At 37.8% G+C, this 18,297-nt stretch overlaps 1 protein-coding gene across 3 annotated transcripts; it reads right to left on the reverse strand.

Moving 5' to 3' along the window:
* Window positions 1–211: 211 nt before the first annotated feature.
* On the reverse strand, window positions 212–14,016 carry LOC147498112 (potassium transporter 6-like). 3 transcript variants are annotated; one of them, XM_086560269.1, is made up of 8 exons: window positions 13,580–14,013; window positions 12,999–13,485; window positions 12,845–12,898; window positions 10,374–10,634; window positions 10,231–10,283; window positions 1,985–2,108; window positions 1,649–1,903; window positions 212–1,416 (listed from the first exon to the last, which is right to left on the reverse strand). In XM_086560269.1, exons 1-8 carry the CDS (start codon window positions 13,616–13,618, stop codon window positions 359–361), a joined length of 2,331 nt encoding a protein of 776 aa, XP_086416395.1. In that variant the 5' UTR covers window positions 13,619–14,013; the 3' UTR covers window positions 212–358. The 3 variants fall into 3 exon arrangements, with proteins under 3 accessions (XP_086416395.1, XP_086416394.1, XP_086416396.1); XM_086560268.1 differs by having other exon boundaries at window positions 1,649–2,108; window positions 13,580–14,016; XM_086560270.1 differs by lacking the exon at window positions 10,374–10,634.
* Window positions 14,017–18,297: the final 4,281 nt, after the last annotated feature.

Raw genomic sequence — 18,297 nt, forward strand, 5'->3', positions numbered from 1 at the left:
AGACAGTCGTTACCAAAATGGCACTTCATTTTGAAATTTCAATAGATTGCGTGCACGGTTTGGATTAAAGAGATATATGTGCGGACTCTAGTGGTGGTTGTTTTAATTTCTTCCAGTCCGCAGGGTGATTTAACATGTAAAAACTGAACTCAGTGTAGGAGCACTGAGGCCATACAGAAAAACAACTCTATACTAAACCAAACTAACGCCATGCAAACTTCATGTCTATAAACAACACGTTCTTGGAGACGACTACAAAAAAATATGGACATTGTGGATTTGTGGGAAAGCTTTTATCCGTGGTATGCAAGTATACAACTAATCACAGGATACATGATCATACCTATAATTACCCAAACTAAACAAGGTAAACCATTCCAACTTCAAGTGTGGATACATGAGGTATACTTGATGCATATGTAGGACCTCTGGAATTCCTCCTCAAGAAATCATATCCAAAATTGATCACCAGCCTCTTTATCAGACTTGACTGACGCTTTGCTCTCACATAAGAGTGCCCAAGTATAAATGCCATTCCAGCTTCCCTTGCTTCCATCAACTCCTGAAGCTCCTCATGCGCACCTTGGTCAATTTCTGGGCTTTTTTCAGGCAGTACAAACCTTACCCTTTTCCTTGGACCAACTGGAGACTGAATTTCTCTTACCTCTGATGAACCGGCAATATCTGAAGGGCCCTCATCTTCCTCACACATCTGGATCCCTTCAGTATGTGCTGAAGATGTGCCAACCACTGTCATATTTTCATCTTCCTTCTCCAAGTCTTGTGCTCTTCCATTAGGCTCCAGTCTTTCTGATCGGATAAATTCTGCTATACTACAAATTAGGTCCTTCTCAAAAGCCACATCATCCTTGTGAATGTCATGGTAACCATATCGCACGATGCACCTATAGATTCTATATTCTTTAGGACCAATACGACCAACAAGAAAACGTTCGTCGGGCAGAACATATGGCACAGGGACAGATTTGATGCAAAGGAAGACTAGGACCTGGTGGAAAGCTGGAAGATTTGTGACAAAATGTGAGAAGATTGCAGGAATCCCAGAAACAAGCTCAGTGTGCACAAGGCCAATTCCTCTTACACGGACGATACCAAGACTGGGGCCAAGGCTAAGGAGCCAATTGATGGAAACCTTGTTTTGGACATCAAACTCGTACTTTTTCAGCGTGCCATAATGCCAGGCGTACATAATAGCCATGAATACAAAAGCAAGAACTATAGGGACCCATGCCCCTTCTCGAAACTTTATGAGTGAAGCCGAGAAATAGAGAGCCTCAATAGCTCCAAAGAACAGGATAAAGCAAATAGCTAGAAAGATGCTTTGATGCCAGCACAGGACCATAACTAAAGACATCAAGCATGTGGTGACCAACATGACAGTTATAACCGCCAACCCTGTTGCATAACATAAAGGGATTTAGAACTTGTGGGTTGATCTTACTATATTCTGAAGTGTAGTATGTTGGCGTGATTGGCCTTATGAAAGGCTCCGCATTCACTTGTGACTCAGAATTTAACCATTCTGTGACTTGCTTGCTCAAAGTAGGATTCAAAGTGCTGTATAAGGATGTGATTCAATAATAAACTCGACCAGGAACAAACTTTTCATGATGTTATAAGCTCATACCTGAAGCATTACCCAGCCTCTTTGTGTCTCTGAAACCAATTGTAACAACTAAGCACAACAACATCAAAATCCAGTTGATCTCAGGGATGTAAATCTGACCGTGTATTTTAGATGATGTGTGTATTATTTTGACCCTGGGGAAAGAACCTAAAGCAGAGCACTGTTTGATTATGGAGAAAGTGCCTGTGATGATGGCTTGGCTTCCAACAACCGCTGCAAGTATTGCGATCGCCAAAACTGGCCATCTTAACGGCTCTGACACAACAAAACTATTAGTTTCAATTAGGCTTAGTTCAAACCACTGGTCCCAGCTAAAAACAAAACCATGATAACTACCTGGTACTGATACATAGAATCCAATTTGGTAATTGTTTTCAACAATGTGATGCTTCGATATATATGCAGCTTGTCCCATGTACGCTAGAATTAAAGATGGATAAACCACGGAGGTAAAAGCAATCTGCACAAATATAAAAGCCTATTAGGTGGCATAAATGCCACGTAGTAGTCAATAATATGAATGGGATGACATTTACTTGAATCATCACGACATAATTATAATCCAAAGTGGAGCTTAGATGTTGATAATCCTTCTGTATATAAAAACAGGCTTTTTAGTCTTGTGTATTATACCACAATACCTTACCACACATAAAAGATGTTGCACAGGCGTTCATCATACTTCAGCATGATGGTTACTTGAGGAATATGTTACGTCCTACGTCCTGTATAGATGTGTAACTTTGTTGTGAATAGGATAATGCGGAAACAACGTTACCCATAACAAATAGATCAATCCTACACAAAGATCGATCATTCTTACTAGACAAGACTTCAACACCCTCCAAATAATATCCCAACACTTCTCAATATCAAATAACAAGCATATAAAGTAAAACAATAGATGTAAATGAGAACAAACCACAAGACAAAGATATATCGTGGTTCGGCAATTTGCCTACGTCCACAATGCGAGTTCCAAACTTTCCTTGATATCCAGAGTAACAGATTACAAGATCTCTCAATTCACTCACACAGAATGAACACTCAACTCATTAAGAATTGCTCTCTTACAATCTCTCTCTTGGTTTTGGTTAGGTTAGGTTTTTACAGAAAAAACCTATATTTATACTGTTACAGAAAAAACTTCCGAAACAGTCTTTTCATGCTGAAATACAGTGGAGTGCGGGTCGCGTCCTCGACAAGGCAAAGTCGAGCGCGGGTCGCGCCTAATCGCCTGGAGGTCGACCAAGACATGAGCGCGGCTCGCGCCTTGTCCAGGCATAAATAGAGTGGGTTGCGCCCTTCACACCAGAGAGAAAAACGTCTTTTTTCTCTACACTCTCCACCTCGGTGAGGTTTTAACACATAAAACCGAGCCGAACACATTCAGCAAGAACACATCTATCCAGAATTCGCAGTCACTGCCCCGAAGGGCCATGGCCACAAAGGGCTCATTCAAGCATGTAGGATTTGGAGCAAGTCCAAATAGTGTTGGAACTTAACTCTGGTGACAACCTTTGTCAACATATCAGCAGAGTTGTCATAGGTGTCCACTTTTTCAAGTGCTACATCACTATTCTCCACGACATCCCGTATAAAGTGATAACGGACATCAATATGTTTGATCCGAGCATGATAAACCTGGTTCTTTGCCACATGAATAGCACTCTGACTATCACAATACAAAACAACACTGTTTTGCTCAATACCCATATCATCCAGAAGACCTCGAAGCCATAGTACCTCTTTAACGCCTCGCCAACGCCATATACTCGCCGGTAGTAGATAGAGCAATCAGAACTCGTAGCATAGACCTCCAACTAACCGGTGCACCATGCATCATAAACACATAACCAGTAGTTGATCGTCGTCTATCTAGATCACCTGCATAATCTAAATCCACATACCCACTTACATAACAAGTGCCTCCACCATAAACTAATCCCATATCTAAGGTACCCTTCAAGTACCTTAGTACCCATTTCACTGCCTCCCAATGCTGCTTCCCAGGATTTGCCATATATCCGCTACAACACTAATAACTGCGGAAATGTCCAAGCGCAGTACACCATAGCATACATCAAACTGCCCACTGCACTAGCATAAGGAACATTAGCCATATGCTTTTGTTTTTCCACCAAACTAGGAGAGAACTTAGCTAAAAGCCTAAAATGCCCAGCCAAAGGAGTAAAAACCGACTTTGCATTCTCCATATCACAACACTCATACTTACTTCGGGTGTACTCATGTTGCATCATGAATGTGTCAAAGCGCTTGTACCATTGCCTAGGCAATTGTTTTAACCCATACAGTGACCAATTCAATTTGCACACATGATCTTATTTCTCAGCAACAACAAACCCTTCAGGTTGTCTCATATAGATCTCTTCCTCCAAGTCCCCATGCAAGAAAGCAGTTTTCACATCAAGTTGCTCTAACTCCAAATCGAATTAAGCAACTAAACTTAATAACACACGAATGGAAGTATGTTTGACCACCGGGAAAAATACCTCATTGTAGTCGACTCCTTCCTTCTGTGAGAAACCCTTTGCTACCATTCTTGTCTTGTACCCAGTACTGTCGGACTCAAGAAGGACCTCTTTCTTTCTGAACACCCATTTACTGCCGATAATCCTTTTGCCCTTTGGCAATAAAACTAGGTCCTATGTGTGATTTTTATCAAGAGACTCATCTCTTCTTGCATAGCAACCAACCAATCTCTGTAATGAGCATCTCTAACAGCTTCCTTGAAACTATCTGGCTAATCATCTTCGATATTCAGTGCATATGCCACTAAATCCGCGACCATAGTGTTTCACCGGCTTCTCGTGCCCATACTTGTGCACTTCTTTAACTTGTCTCTTTGGCCTAGGGTCAGCCAATACAATTTGCGGATGCTCTTGCTCTTCTTCCTGTTGATGTGTGGTTCCATGATTTGGTACCTCATCATGAACCAACCATTCATCTGCTGCATCAGACAACTTAAGCTCAGTGGCTTGAACTTCTATAGACTCACCATTCTGCCCAGCTCCTTCCGGCTTACTGAAAGATAACACGAAAGTCTCATCAAAGGTAACATCTCTGCTGACTAGGAACTTGTGGTTTTGTAGACACCACAATCTGTATCCCTTTACCCTATTTACGAAGCCTAAGAATATGACTTTTTTAGCTCTAAGATCTAGCTTGCTTACCCTCACATGATAGTAAGCAGTCAATCCAAACACTCGCAAAATACTATAATCAGCTGGGTTACCTGACCACACCTCATAAGGTGTCTTGCAATCTATAGCTGGAACTGGTGACCTATTATATAGGTAATACACCATGGACATTGCATCTGCCCAATACTCTTTGCCTAAACTGGCATTAGACAACAAACATTTCGCTCTTTCAAGCAAGGTTCTATTCATCCTCTCTGCCATTCCATTCTCACTGAGTGGCTCCCCGATTGTCGATTAATGCAGCAATTCCTTGTTGTGCACAAAACTCTTGGAAAGGCCCATAGGTATACTCAGTATCATTGTCAGGCCGTAGTGTCTTTACTTTCCTATCTGTGCAATTCTCAACCGTTGCCTTCCACTTCTTAAATGTCTCAAACACTCCATCTTTTATTTTCATCATATACACCCACACATAGCGGGTATGATCATCAATGAATGAGACATAATAACGGTTACCTCCTTTAGAAGCCACTCTAGAGGGTCCCCAAACATCCGTATGCACATAGTCAAGGATGCCTCGTTGTCGTGTGCTTGCTTGACTTGAACTTGACTATCGCTTTACTTCCCATAGACGCAATGCTCATTGCGGAACCCATACTTGGCTTCTTCAAGTCCTTCAAGAACCCTCGCATGTACAACTTCGGACAAACTCTTTTCACTCATATGCGCTAGTCGATATGCCACATCTTAGTGCACTCGGGGAATCATCACTACATACAACTACTACTACATCGCCTATCACCGTACTACCAGTCAAAGTATACAAGGTTCCATGTTGTTGACCCTTCATTATAACTAAAGAGCCAGTGACAATCTTTAGGACTCCACATTTGCCCACAAACTTGTGGCCTTTGGAATCCAAAGTACCAAGAGAAATAAGGTATTTTTTTAGCTCAGGAATATGCCTCACATCAGTTAAAGTCCTTACTACACCATCATGCATCTTGACCCGTATAGTTCCAATTCCTACCGTCTTACAAGCAACGTCATTACCCATCAAAACGAAACTACCATCAATGCTCTCATAAAAAGTAAATCACTTTCTATTCGGGCACATATGGTAGGAACATCCGGAATCAAGAATCCATCTTTCAGCCATATAGTCTTGTGTGGACACACAAAGACTCAACTCGTCCCCTTCAGAGCCTGAAGCATAACTTGCCTCAATTTTAGCCTTACCTTTCTTCTTACCATCTCTTTTATTCTCTTTCTTCGGGTGAGGACAATTACTTGAGTAATGTCCATTTTCATCGCAATTGTAGCACTTTACATGTGTCAAAGGCTTCTTTGACTTGGACCTAGACTTCTTATTGCTTGTAGAAGCCTTTTCATGCGACATTCCTCTTGCCACTAGCCCCTGGCCTGCATCAATGCTATTTTCAACTCTTGTCTTTTTCATCAAGTCATAAGAAAGTAACATCTTTGTCAAAATCAACATCTTTTCTGTTCATAAATGTGGTCATTAGATGCTCATAGCGTTCAGGAAAAGAGAATATTAAACATGCCGCTTGATCCTCATCATCCATCTGCATACTAACATTCAAATAATCTGCTAGGCGTCGACGAAACTCACTAACATGGTCTTGCATCGTTGAACCATCCACCATCATGTATCGATAAAGACGCTTCTTAAGGTATATCTTGTTCGTCATGCTCTTGGCCATATACATAGATTCTAGCTTGGGCCAAATACTGGCAGCGGTATCTTCTCCTATGACACTATACATAACCTCATTAGCAAGACACAACCGGATTGATGAACAAGCCTGTAGATCGAACTCTTCCCAATCATCATCACTCATACTCGCCGCCTTTGCTTGTTTCCCATTTAAGGCCTTATGTAAACCTTGTTGGATGAGGATGTCCCTTATTTGGATTCTCCAAATCCCCAAGTTATTCTTCCCATTAAACTTTTCTACTTCAAACTTAGCATTTGACATCTTGGGAGCCATTTTTCAAGTTACACACAATAACCCAAAAATAATTTCACTTCAGAATTTTATCGAACACCTTGTCTACACAAATTTCGAGCACTATGGTTCTCACCAAAACTCAAAATCCTAGGTCGTATACCTAAACTCTGATACCAATTGTTGTGAATAGAACAATGCGGAAACAACATTACCCACAACAAATAGATCAATCCTACACAAGGATCGATCCTTCTCACTAGACAAGACTTTAACACCCTCTAAGTAATATCCCAACACTTCTCAATATCAAATAACAAGCATATAAAGTAAAACAATTAATGTAAAGGAGAACAAACCACAAGACAAAGATATATCGTGGTTCGACAATTTGCCTACGTCCACACTGCAAGTTCCAATCTTTCCTTGATGTCCAGAGTAACAGATTACAAGATCTCTCAATTCACTCACACAGAATGAACACTCAACTCACTAAGAATTGCTCTATTACAATCTCTCTCTTTCTTGGTTTTGGTTAGGTTAGGTTTTTACAGAAAAAACCTATATTTATACTGTTACAGAAAAAACTTCCGAAACAGTCTTTTCATGCTGAATTACGGTAGAGTGCGGGTCGCGCCCTCTGCAAGGCAAAGTCGAACGCGGGTCGCGTCCTTCACACCAGAGAGAAAAATGTTTTTTTTCTCTACAAACTTGTATCTTGAAAAATTCATCAAGAATGTGTAGAAGCAAGAACACCAAGTACATTCTCCCGCTCTCTTCCAAGACTATTCTTGTCACTCAATCTTATAATAAGCAAGATGCAGCAAGTGGGGCAAGATTTTATCTCTTATATATTGTTTTTTCCCCTTATCAGTGTCATATGCATTTATTGTGACAATGTATAAAGCATAAAAAGTACAACTAGAATAGCTAGTGAGAGTTCTCTCTATTAAGGCTCAAAAACTTTGCTTTACTAAAACAGCTAAAACAGTCAGGATAAAAAATCCAATAAGGACATCAAGGAGGAGGAAGAGGGGGCCAGGGGGGGAAGGAGAAGGGTTTTTTTTGGGGGGGGAGGGGGGGGATGGGGATGGGGGTGGGGGTGGGGGTTGCTAGCACTAAAATATCCTGGCTCTGCCTTATCTACATTAGTTTATATAGCCGGTCTTATCATTTTGGCAGATGGCTTTTACTTCATTTTTCTCATTTGAAGACTCTTTAAGTAGCTGATCGTCATAATTAGAAGATTAACCTGATGAAAACCACATGTGATCCCCGTTCACATATCATAAAATGGAGTTACTGATTAGTGTGCACGTCTTATACTATGCAAGTCTTTTGAGTATGCCTATGATCAATGCATCATCATCAAACTTGAGGCATTTTCTATTTTCTTTCTCAAGCTTCACTTAGTAATCCATAACTAGAAAACAACAACTCAGGAAGTGTTGGTAAAAAGCTAAATCCATTCATACAAAAATGTCTTAGCAATCTAAAACCCACTTCAATTAAATAGTAACAGATTTCCAGGAGATGTGCCAAGTACTAGTAGTCACAAATCGGAGCTACATGGAGGTTGCTATTGTTTATAGGTTTGACAATTCTCCGTGAGGCATTGTAGGTTAAGTTTTTTCCTAAGCCTTTCCTAAGATGTCTACATGTCGGTGTCATGTCTGAAAAAACGATCAGCATCACGTAGACAAGAAGACACATGAAGAGGTCAGAGACAAGGAAAAGACCTCATTGAGCCAAAACAGGTACCATACCCAGACACAAAGCATCTACATAACCTGGACTAATACCTTGGACTCCTCGAGAGGTGAACCATAGATCTAAGATATAAATTTATGGCTACGCTAAGCTAGAAAAAGGTTTGAATAGGGCTTAGGCTGATCATTTAGGAATGGAAATTAACATGGATTGAAAAGGAAAAAAAGTTGTGAATATATGTAGGATTCCAACCCACAGCCTACAAGGAGTACTTATTAGGACTCACTGTTTTCAGACAGAATACGCATAAGCTGTATCAGTTGGGATTATTATTTTTAAAAAGAGTAAACCGCCGAACTCAAATTATGATTTAGCATTCACCAACTAGGGCCATCTATATAAAGACTAAGAGAATTCACATCAATTACATCATCTGCAAGAAAGCAAAGAAGTCTTTAAAGTCAAGAAAAGCTATTGTAAGAGCCTTTGAGAAAGAAACATTAATGTTCATAGAATTCACTTATTCTAGTTGTGAGGGTCTGAGAGATTGTTAGTTCGACAATTGAATATATGGTGATCCCTACTTACCTATCTGTTGAATAACAAAGTGATGGTCACGTTTGACCAAGATATGACTTTGGAATCTAATTCCAAGATCTATGTTGATTTTAGGGTTCCACAACCTTGTTCCTCGCGAAGAACACGAACTCTCACAAGAATTCAATTGAGAAAACCTTTCTCTAACACTCAAACTTTATTATTCATCAACTCTAACTATGGCCAATGGCCTACAACTCAATTTATAGTTTTCTACAACTTCAAAAATAGAAACCTATTCTAAAACCAACTCTAATCAAAATAGAAACATTAAACTTGTAATTAAAATAACCTCAAAAATAGAAATAGCCTAAAACACCTAGAAACACTAAGGGGGTGTTTGGATCCTATTTATTTATTGCCAAAAAGTGTTTATTAGTGAAAAAACATTTTTTGAAAAAATAAATGTGTTTGGTCTCTATTTAAAAAAAATAGTTTTTCATCCAAAAAACATTTTTTGGTCCCAAAAACTTGTTTTATGATAATTAGGTAAATCTTGTTTTTCAAGTTAAAAAATTGTTTTCCTTTGAAAGAAACAGTTTGGGTGCTCAAAGAAAATGAACTCCATGGATGTTTTAGACTTTAGTGATTTATGCCACGATATGCCAAAATATATCGAGAAACATAGTGTGAAATCTGATTTGATAAAATAGCTTTTAAGAAAAATCACAACCAAACATGTTTATTGAAAAACTGTTTTTAGAATAAATACTTTTTAAGAAAAAATGATTTTTTGAAAAAATGATAACCAAACACCCACTAATTATACTCAATTCCTAAAAATCCAAAAATAAAATAAAATAATAATAATAATAATAATAATAATAGTAACTAATTTGGGGATGATCAACCCTGGAATGCATCACAAAGTGTTCATCCTAAACTCCTTTACGCCCAGCAAGTATAAAGTGTAACAAATATACATTATGGAAGTGTCGTGCACCTTGTATTCAGTAAACCACAGTACTACACAATACCTATGAGTGTGTGTTCACATGTGTCTAACATATGGGTGAAAAATGTTGTCCATTGAAAATTTCCTTGAAAATAAAGATCTGTTATTGCTAGAGTAAAAGATCAGTCTGAGAATAGAATACATACAGTAGAGTTGAAATTGTTTGTGCAGGAAGGCATTGCTTACCTTGATTGATAACTGCGAAAAGTGTCCAAGATCAGCAAACATAGCTTCTGAACCTACAATAATGGAACGAGAACTGAGAAAAGAAATTGATTAGGAGAAAAAATGGTGCAAGTAAAAATACTGCTCATATATACAATTAGTACCTGTTATACACAGGAGTATTCCACCTAATGACATCCACCCTCTACTTTGTGTCTTCTTTAAAAATTTATACATGTAATAGGGAGATAGTGCTTGATATACTTGAGGATTCCAGTGGAATATATTATACACACCGATCGAGCTGATGCATATAAGCCATGTTATGACAATTGGAGCAAACATGAAGCCCACCCGGTGAGTGCCGTAATGTTGGAGGGAAAACAAACATACCAGTATGACACAGGCAACAGGAAGCTCTACATCTGCAAAATTGATGAACTTTAGGAGATAAGAGTATTGACCTACCCAAATACAATACCATCAACCACTAGCTGATTAGTAGACACTCTCGAGTCAAATGCATTTTAGACGATTAATTATTTTTGACAAGGATATTTAAGAAAGGGGAAACGGTCATTTTCTGTGAAAGTTGTCGATGTTGTTACATTTGATAACTTAATTAGCCTGACAGAGAGCATACTATTTTAAAAACAGTGAGTCACTAAGGTAGGGATAGTACTTTTGAGGTTTAGCAGTTGTGGTTAATTTAATTGTGTTTCACCAATCTTCATAGTTTCTTCCCTGTTTCACAGATTACCACCAAATTAAATAAATTAATATAAACGTGTGAGCTGTAAAATCGATCTAACCCAACTTCTAGAACTCGGGAAAAATGTCTCACTGGTCAAGCATAGACACCGATAGGTTTATTTCAAGATTATATTCAGGAAAAAATTATGCTTATCACTCTACTAAGAAAAAAACCCCCTGCAGTTTAGGCTTCTAGAGCGGACAATGCAAGCCTAAGATTTGCCTTTTGAGTTTCTCAGAGAATGCAAGCCTCAAGCTCCAAGGCTCATATTAAGCATTGAAATACATATATATTGGGTGTGTCTAAATTGGGTGTTCAGTGTGGGTAACCGGAGATTGAAAATGAAACCAAAAGAGTTCAAGTGGTTGATAGTATTGGTGCGCACAATTGTTTTTTTTTCTTTTAGATGTACACTTAAAGAACGAATCTGGAAAGCCAGTGACACCAGGTGCTAGAGTTAAGATACTAGGTTTCTATAATTTAATTCCATCACCACTTCAATAAGTCATGAACATTTTGTCCTGCATTTTGTAAATAATACAGTTGGAGCATAATTTGTTAATCAAGGTTCTACATGAACTTCCCCAACAAATAAAAGTACTATAAATACCACTTAAAGCAAAAAGATTTGGATATTAGCTCCATCAAGCAACATCTGAAAGAGTAACTGAGTGAGGAGATACTCTGATAGTACACCTAATTTTCTAGACATATGGCAAATTGACACGTACTTTGTTAAAAACACTATGAAGACACTATTAACAAATTAAAGAGTTGTCTTGTAATAAAAGGACAAAGTTTCAATTTGTAGAAGGGTGGGGTTTATACTAGAGTGCAAGTGCATTAGACCATGAAGAAAGTTCTTTCTGTGAGGCTGAATGCCGAAATCTGTGATAGATTTCAAATATGCAAATGGCATATGCGCCCTCCCAAAACCTCCAAACTCATGGACAAGAAATTTTAAACTTTCAGTTTAACATTTTTTTTTTGGTTGGTAAGCCTGTTTTAAATGAGATCAGTAACTCTTTGATGCTGGCGGGGTTCGAGCCCCAAACCTCTGGTATCATCACCCAAAGGTTTTACCGACTTTGCTAGTTGGCACCTGCTAACTTTGAGTTCAAAAACAGTAGGCTACATAAGATTTTGTGACTAGGAAATGGAAGATGTGCGACAAAGTGATAGTAATATACTCATAATGGCATGATAGCTCATGAAATGGTCATACAATGTTACAGTGAACCTCATTATCAAGTGGATTATTCAGCAAATTACCATGACACATATTTTACAATATCTCTCCTTTCTTCTTCTTTTTTCAAGCCACTAGGTGGTTGTAAGTTTCATAACTTTTATAGAAGAAAAACTAACTGCAAGCTACAACGTGCTTTACGTTTTAGTGTCCTAATCCTGTATGTGTTCCTATGCCCAGCATGGTTGAAGAAAGGCTCCAATCAGGTTGACAACCATTAAGTGATCTGTCACACTCAAGAAGACCACAACAATTGGCATATATGATTCCAATGTTGACCACGGTAGGTAAGGGTTTGATTTTCTATAAATATATAATTAAGACTATCCAACCCAGACATTCAGTAATGACAATGAAATGTAACCATCAATTCCAGGACATAAGTGGACTATTGTTTCTACCACAAAGAATTATGCTGTGGATTACTGTCTTTCTTTCCCCCAGAAGAGTCTCGAAGGTTTTAATTTTCTGTAATAGAAGTGCTAATATATTGAAGGTATATGACTCCAAATTGCTCTAGGAAAAATTGATATGCTATTATTAACAAAACCGTACAGTCTATTAGCACTGAAGAAAAGTCTCTAAAACACAACAGATGAATCTAAAGGCAGTAGCAGTGACAAGACTCTTACATTTATGTTGCTCTTTGGACATGGAAAGCTCGAGGCCAGAAACCGCAGAGAAAACTGCAAAATGGCCAAAACGCAGTAATTAGATATGTAAAAATGAAGTCCCAGTATCTAGTCTACTAACAAAACTCCAGTATATGATGAGCATCAAAAGTACCGGAAACTGCAGGTGTGAGGACTCCATCACCAATAACCATACATGTCCCAATTAAAGCCAGAATCAACAACATCTTCTGCAACACCCTGTGCTTCTCTAATTTTGATTTCAACCTCAACCCGATATTCATATCAGGCGGACCAATGTGATCCTTCTTATAAGCTGATAGTTCCTCATCTGCTACTTGACAATTAGGCATGAAGCTGATCTTAGCATGCCGGCATAACAAAGAATACAGAGCAAATGTTCCTCCTTCACCATTATCATCAGCTCTAAGTACTATAAACACATATTTAAGTAATGGAACAAGTGTGAGCGTCCAAAACACAAAAGACAACACCCCATATATCTCTTCATTAGTCTCTGAATGTTGAATATCTTCAGCAAAAGTACTCTTATAAACATAAAGAGGTGAAGTACTCAAATCTCCATAAACAACACCCAAGCTCTGATAAGCTAACAACAATACACTCTTCCAAGACTCCTTCTGCAACAAATATCATCATAAACAAGTACAAAGAGTTAAAAAAAAGAGCTGTATACAACACTAAGTAGTACATATTAATGAACACCCATCTTACCTTTACATTATTCTTGTAAACCCCAACTTCCAGATCCATTATACAACTCCTCAAAATCTCCAAAAACACATTTTTACTTCAAATTTAAACAAAACAAAAAACACCCAGACAAGAAAAAAATAAAAAACCTTCCAAATGATAAATGCTTATATAGAAATAGTTTGTTAATGAGTATAAGAAAAGGTTTACTAATAAAAAATGCCACAAAACCAAGGGGGTGGGGTTGTTAGGAATTAGGAATGTTTTAAAGTCTGTTGAGTTTTTTCCATTTTGTTTAGTTTTTAAAAACTTGAGTCAGTGTCTTGTTTCTTCAGTTGTAGTTTTGTCTGGTGATCATTGCTCCACTTGTATTTGTATTCTCTCTTCAAGTGAACTAGTGAAGTGGGCAAAGGAAGTGTTCTCTGAAAAGCAGCAAACAAAAATAGAAAACGTGTTACCAGTTAAAACTAGACCAACTGTTACTCATTTTATCTGCTTTAAATATTCTATATATATCTAACAGTTATATAAAAACAAGCGGACATGCACTTCATGCTTATAATAAGGTACTGTTTTTAGTCCCAACTATTTAGTTGGCCTAATACATCTTGTTGTAGGTGATTTGCCTAATTAATTTGGCTACCTTACAGTTTTACAGATGGAGTCTGTCCATTAGAAATTGTTTACGTAAAAAAATTCATAGAAGTGTTATATGAGGTAAGCTGTTTTTCTCTTCACAGGAACGAGTCCCTATCCTTCCACTTGGTACTTGAAGGAGTTGAAGCAAAACTTAAAGGATTCTATGTCATAGTGATATAGTGCACTGTGCACGACTAATCTAGCACAATGAAAGTGTGCAATTTGCGTCCCCAGCTAATTTGGGTGTCCTCATTTTATGTCTGCAATCATGGGCAGTTGGGCACAATTAATATCGCTGATTTTTCTGCCAATTTTTTTTATACTTTCCAAAAATTTCCGATATTTCAAAACTTAATCGACATTTTCATGACTAAACTGTGGAGATGGGGAGGTTTCTCTGCATGGTAAAATCCACCAAGTTGTCATTGATCTTTCGTAACAGTTTGTTCTACGTGTACAACACTACTACAACCATATGGACGTGCACAACACTACTACAATCATAATAAGGACATATTCAACGCTTGGCTTAGATTGGACCAACTATATATACCAGAACCGGAGCGACTCAACGAGTTCGATACACCGAATCAGTTATAGAATAGTTACGAAAAATGTCCCTTTCGCTGTCCATTTCCACTCCCAAACGCAAACGTCCAAACAGAATAAAGCAACTCTGGAAGGGGATAGAGTTATAGAAAGGTAGCTGACGTATATAATTACAAATATTAAAATTTAGTTAAATAAATAGCTAAAAAACAATGTGGACCTAAGAAATGAGAAAGAAACCATCACAATCTAGATTAACTCAGTGGGTTTTAGAGTGGTGTCCACTTCAGGACCCTCTATTATCTTGTGTTGTCTCCATCCACTTTGAGCGAGAATATATATGCAACCAAAAGCAAACTTGATCACACCAAATCTTCTTGTGTTTGGTAATATGGATGAATCAATGGACAATGGATCCCAGATCCAAAGAAAAACTCAAATTGGACACCTCAATGTCTAAGAATGCATGTCTTGAGATCGATCAAAATTTCGGAGCCCAAAATTTTATTCTCTATTGTCGATACACTATATATATATTTAGTTTGATCGAGATTGTAATAATTAGTATAAGCCCAAATCTTATAAACATCTATCGTTTGTTCATTTATTTGTAAACAAAGATTAGTGGTATAGTGTTTGTTAATAAACTAGATAGAGGCCGGTGCAGTTATATATGCATTTACGCATCAGGTAGCGACTCTAGAGGACAAATCGGCTGAAACATGAACTCTAGAGGACACGTTATTTTTATAATCACTCACAAAGACCGGGTGGATGGAAGTTCAAGTTTACCCTTGATGCGAAATAAGAATGGTTCGGGTAGATGAAATGTCAAGTATACCCCTGAAGAAAAAAATAAATGGCCCGACCCAACTGAAACAACCCGGTTATGAACATTGATTGCTTATACCCACAATAGGTATGAATAATGATTGTTCATACCTATCCATGTATGAACAATAGCTATGAACATTGATTGTTCATACCCCCAATTATGAACATTAGCTATGAACAATGAATGTTCATACCTATTTGAGCTATGAACAAGCATTGCTCATACTTATCCAGTTATGAACATTGATTGTTCATACCTACAATAGGTATGAACATTAATTGTTCATACCTATCCATGTTGAACATCAGCTATGAACATTGATTGTGGCTATGAAAACATGAACCAAAAACAGATATGAACAATAAATGTTCATACCCCAAATTATGAACAATAGGTATGAACAAAACAGATATGAACATTGATTGTTCATACCTTCTTTAGGTATCCAAAAAAACATAAACCTAAAACAGATATGAACATTGATTGTTCATACCCAAAACATATATGAACAATCAATGTTCATACATATATGAACATTGATTGTTCATATATGTGTTTAAAAAAATATGAACCCAAAATAGATATGAATATTGATTGTTCATACCCAAAATATATATGAACAATAAATATTCATACCCAAAACAGACATGAACATTGATTGTTCATACCCAAAACATATATGAACAATAAATGTTCATACCCAAAACATATATGTGTAGGAACCGTTATTTTCAAAACAAATATTTCTACAAACTACGAGAACCCACGCGTAGCGGAATCAATGGGGTTCACGGTATTGGATAGAAACATACCTTTTAGATCCGGTTTAGATAACTCGGAGAATCCAAGCTTTATGAATCCGAATCAACAATCAACCCCTTGATCTTCTGTTGTATTCCTTTAGAACAGATTGGACATTGTGTGGGCAACGATCTACCAATCCCCTTCTTTCTCACAAAGCTAGATCCAATTTTGGATCTATCTTTCCTTGCCTTTTTTTTCTAATCCAGATGAATAGTGAATAGGTTAATTTCGGCCAGAGAGAAGAAGGATTCTATTTATAGACTACAACATGGACCATAAGGAGAAATTAGGGTTGGGCCTCCTGACGGGCTTGGGCTTTTCCATGTTTGCGTAGAACACACGGCCCAAGTTCGTCAACAAATGACTTATTCCACTAAAGGCCATTTTTGCACTATATCCCTAATCCCAAATTACGTGTCAGCGTTTATGGGTTACATATTATATGCTCGTTGATCTCCCTGTATTTAAGATATCGAATGTCCATTGATTAAGTCAAGTTACTGACAACTACATTAATCAACTTCTTATGTCCTTGAGTAGTACCACTCAACCTCATTGTCATGTCGGAATAAATCCACCTGCAGGGTTTACATGACAATTTTTTTGAGCTCCTCAAGGGAACATCATCAACCTGACTTCCTGCGGGTCACAGATTTCTTTTATAATCAGCAGCACACCTTACATACAATGTCATTATCCAATCTATCGAGTTTATTGACTCACAAATGAATCTCACTCATTGATGATTTAAAGCAATGTACAATGCACGTAAGTGCCCGTTATTATATCCGGATTAAGAGGACAAGCATCCATAATAACAAAGGCGTTTGTTATCTTATATAGTCAATATAAAGAGAAACAACCTCACTTGGTCCTGTTCAATACACACAAAGTGTACTAGTGTAATCCTATAGTCAAGATAGACTAATACCAGATTATACTACAATCGTACTAATGGTTTGTCCAAATCTATCTAGGTTATGAACGATTACTTATACTTTATAAGGTACTGATGATATGATCTTCTGTATGTTCACACCATATCATCTACAATATCTAGTATTAGACATATGCATATAACTAATAACATATATAATATGCATAACATTTGCCCATATGATTCTCATTCAAAAAATGAAGAATTAGAGTTAATACAAAACTAATGCTTTTAGTATATAACTCTATCAATCTCCCACTTATACTCAAAGCATTGCTTTTTAGTATACTACTAACAAATCTCCCACTTATACTTAAAGCTATGCTGCCAAGCATCTAATTCCCATCCCCTCAACATGCTGTCAAGGGGTTAGCTAGGTTACCTTCTGATGCTATCTTGGTAACATAAACATCTCCTCTTTTCTAGGTGGTACTTGTGCTCATTGTGTTTACTTACTTACAAGAAGTTCCGGGCCCAAAACTGATTCTTTGGTTCGCCTCGGTGGCCATACATATTCGAAATTTCCATGGTGGAGTCGGACAAGCATTTATGCTTGACACTCCTCCATACTATGGCTCCACCTCACAAGGTAAACACACAACCCGAGGTAGACTTACTCTTGTCCCTATCGACCGCCAAAGACCCTCCACACCGAGAAGTAGTAAGCCATGATAGTGTGGATGTTTACCATTCTTCATTCGTGGAAATACTTTTAGGAGTTCACGATAGTGTAGATCAGATACCTTAAGGGAACCAAACTATCTGCATGGTATACTAACATATAATCCTTAGTCCTTTTCGTGTACTTCAAGATATGTTTTACCTTGATCCGTGCCTTTGTCACGGGTTCTTCCGATATCGCTAACCATGCCAACGGAAAAGCGGATGTCTAGCCTCGTCATAGCATGGCGTACATTAAAGCTTCCCACGGTAGAAGCATAAGGAACCGCTTTCATGTCCTCTATCTCTTTTGGT

This window comes from Coptis chinensis, chromosome 5 (assembly GCF_015680905.1).
Source record: "Coptis chinensis isolate HL-2020 chromosome 5, ASM1568090v1, whole genome shotgun sequence".
NCBI lineage: Eukaryota > Viridiplantae > Streptophyta > Magnoliopsida > Ranunculales > Ranunculaceae > Coptis > Coptis chinensis.

Bases quoted from the DNA above. Each gene is read 5' to 3' on its own strand.
- LOC147498112 (XM_086560268.1), bottom strand. From the start codon at position 13,618: ATGGATCTGGAAGTTGGGGTTTACAAGAATAATGTAAAG. The intron at 10,284-10,373 runs GTACTAATTGTA...CCATTATTGTAG, and splicing joins AATACTCCTGTGTATAACAG to GTTCAGAAGCTATGTTTGCT. The intron at 1,417-1,648 runs GTATGAGCTTAT...GTTATGCAACAG, and splicing joins GAGGCTGGGTAATGCTTCAG to GGTTGGCGGTTATAACTGTC.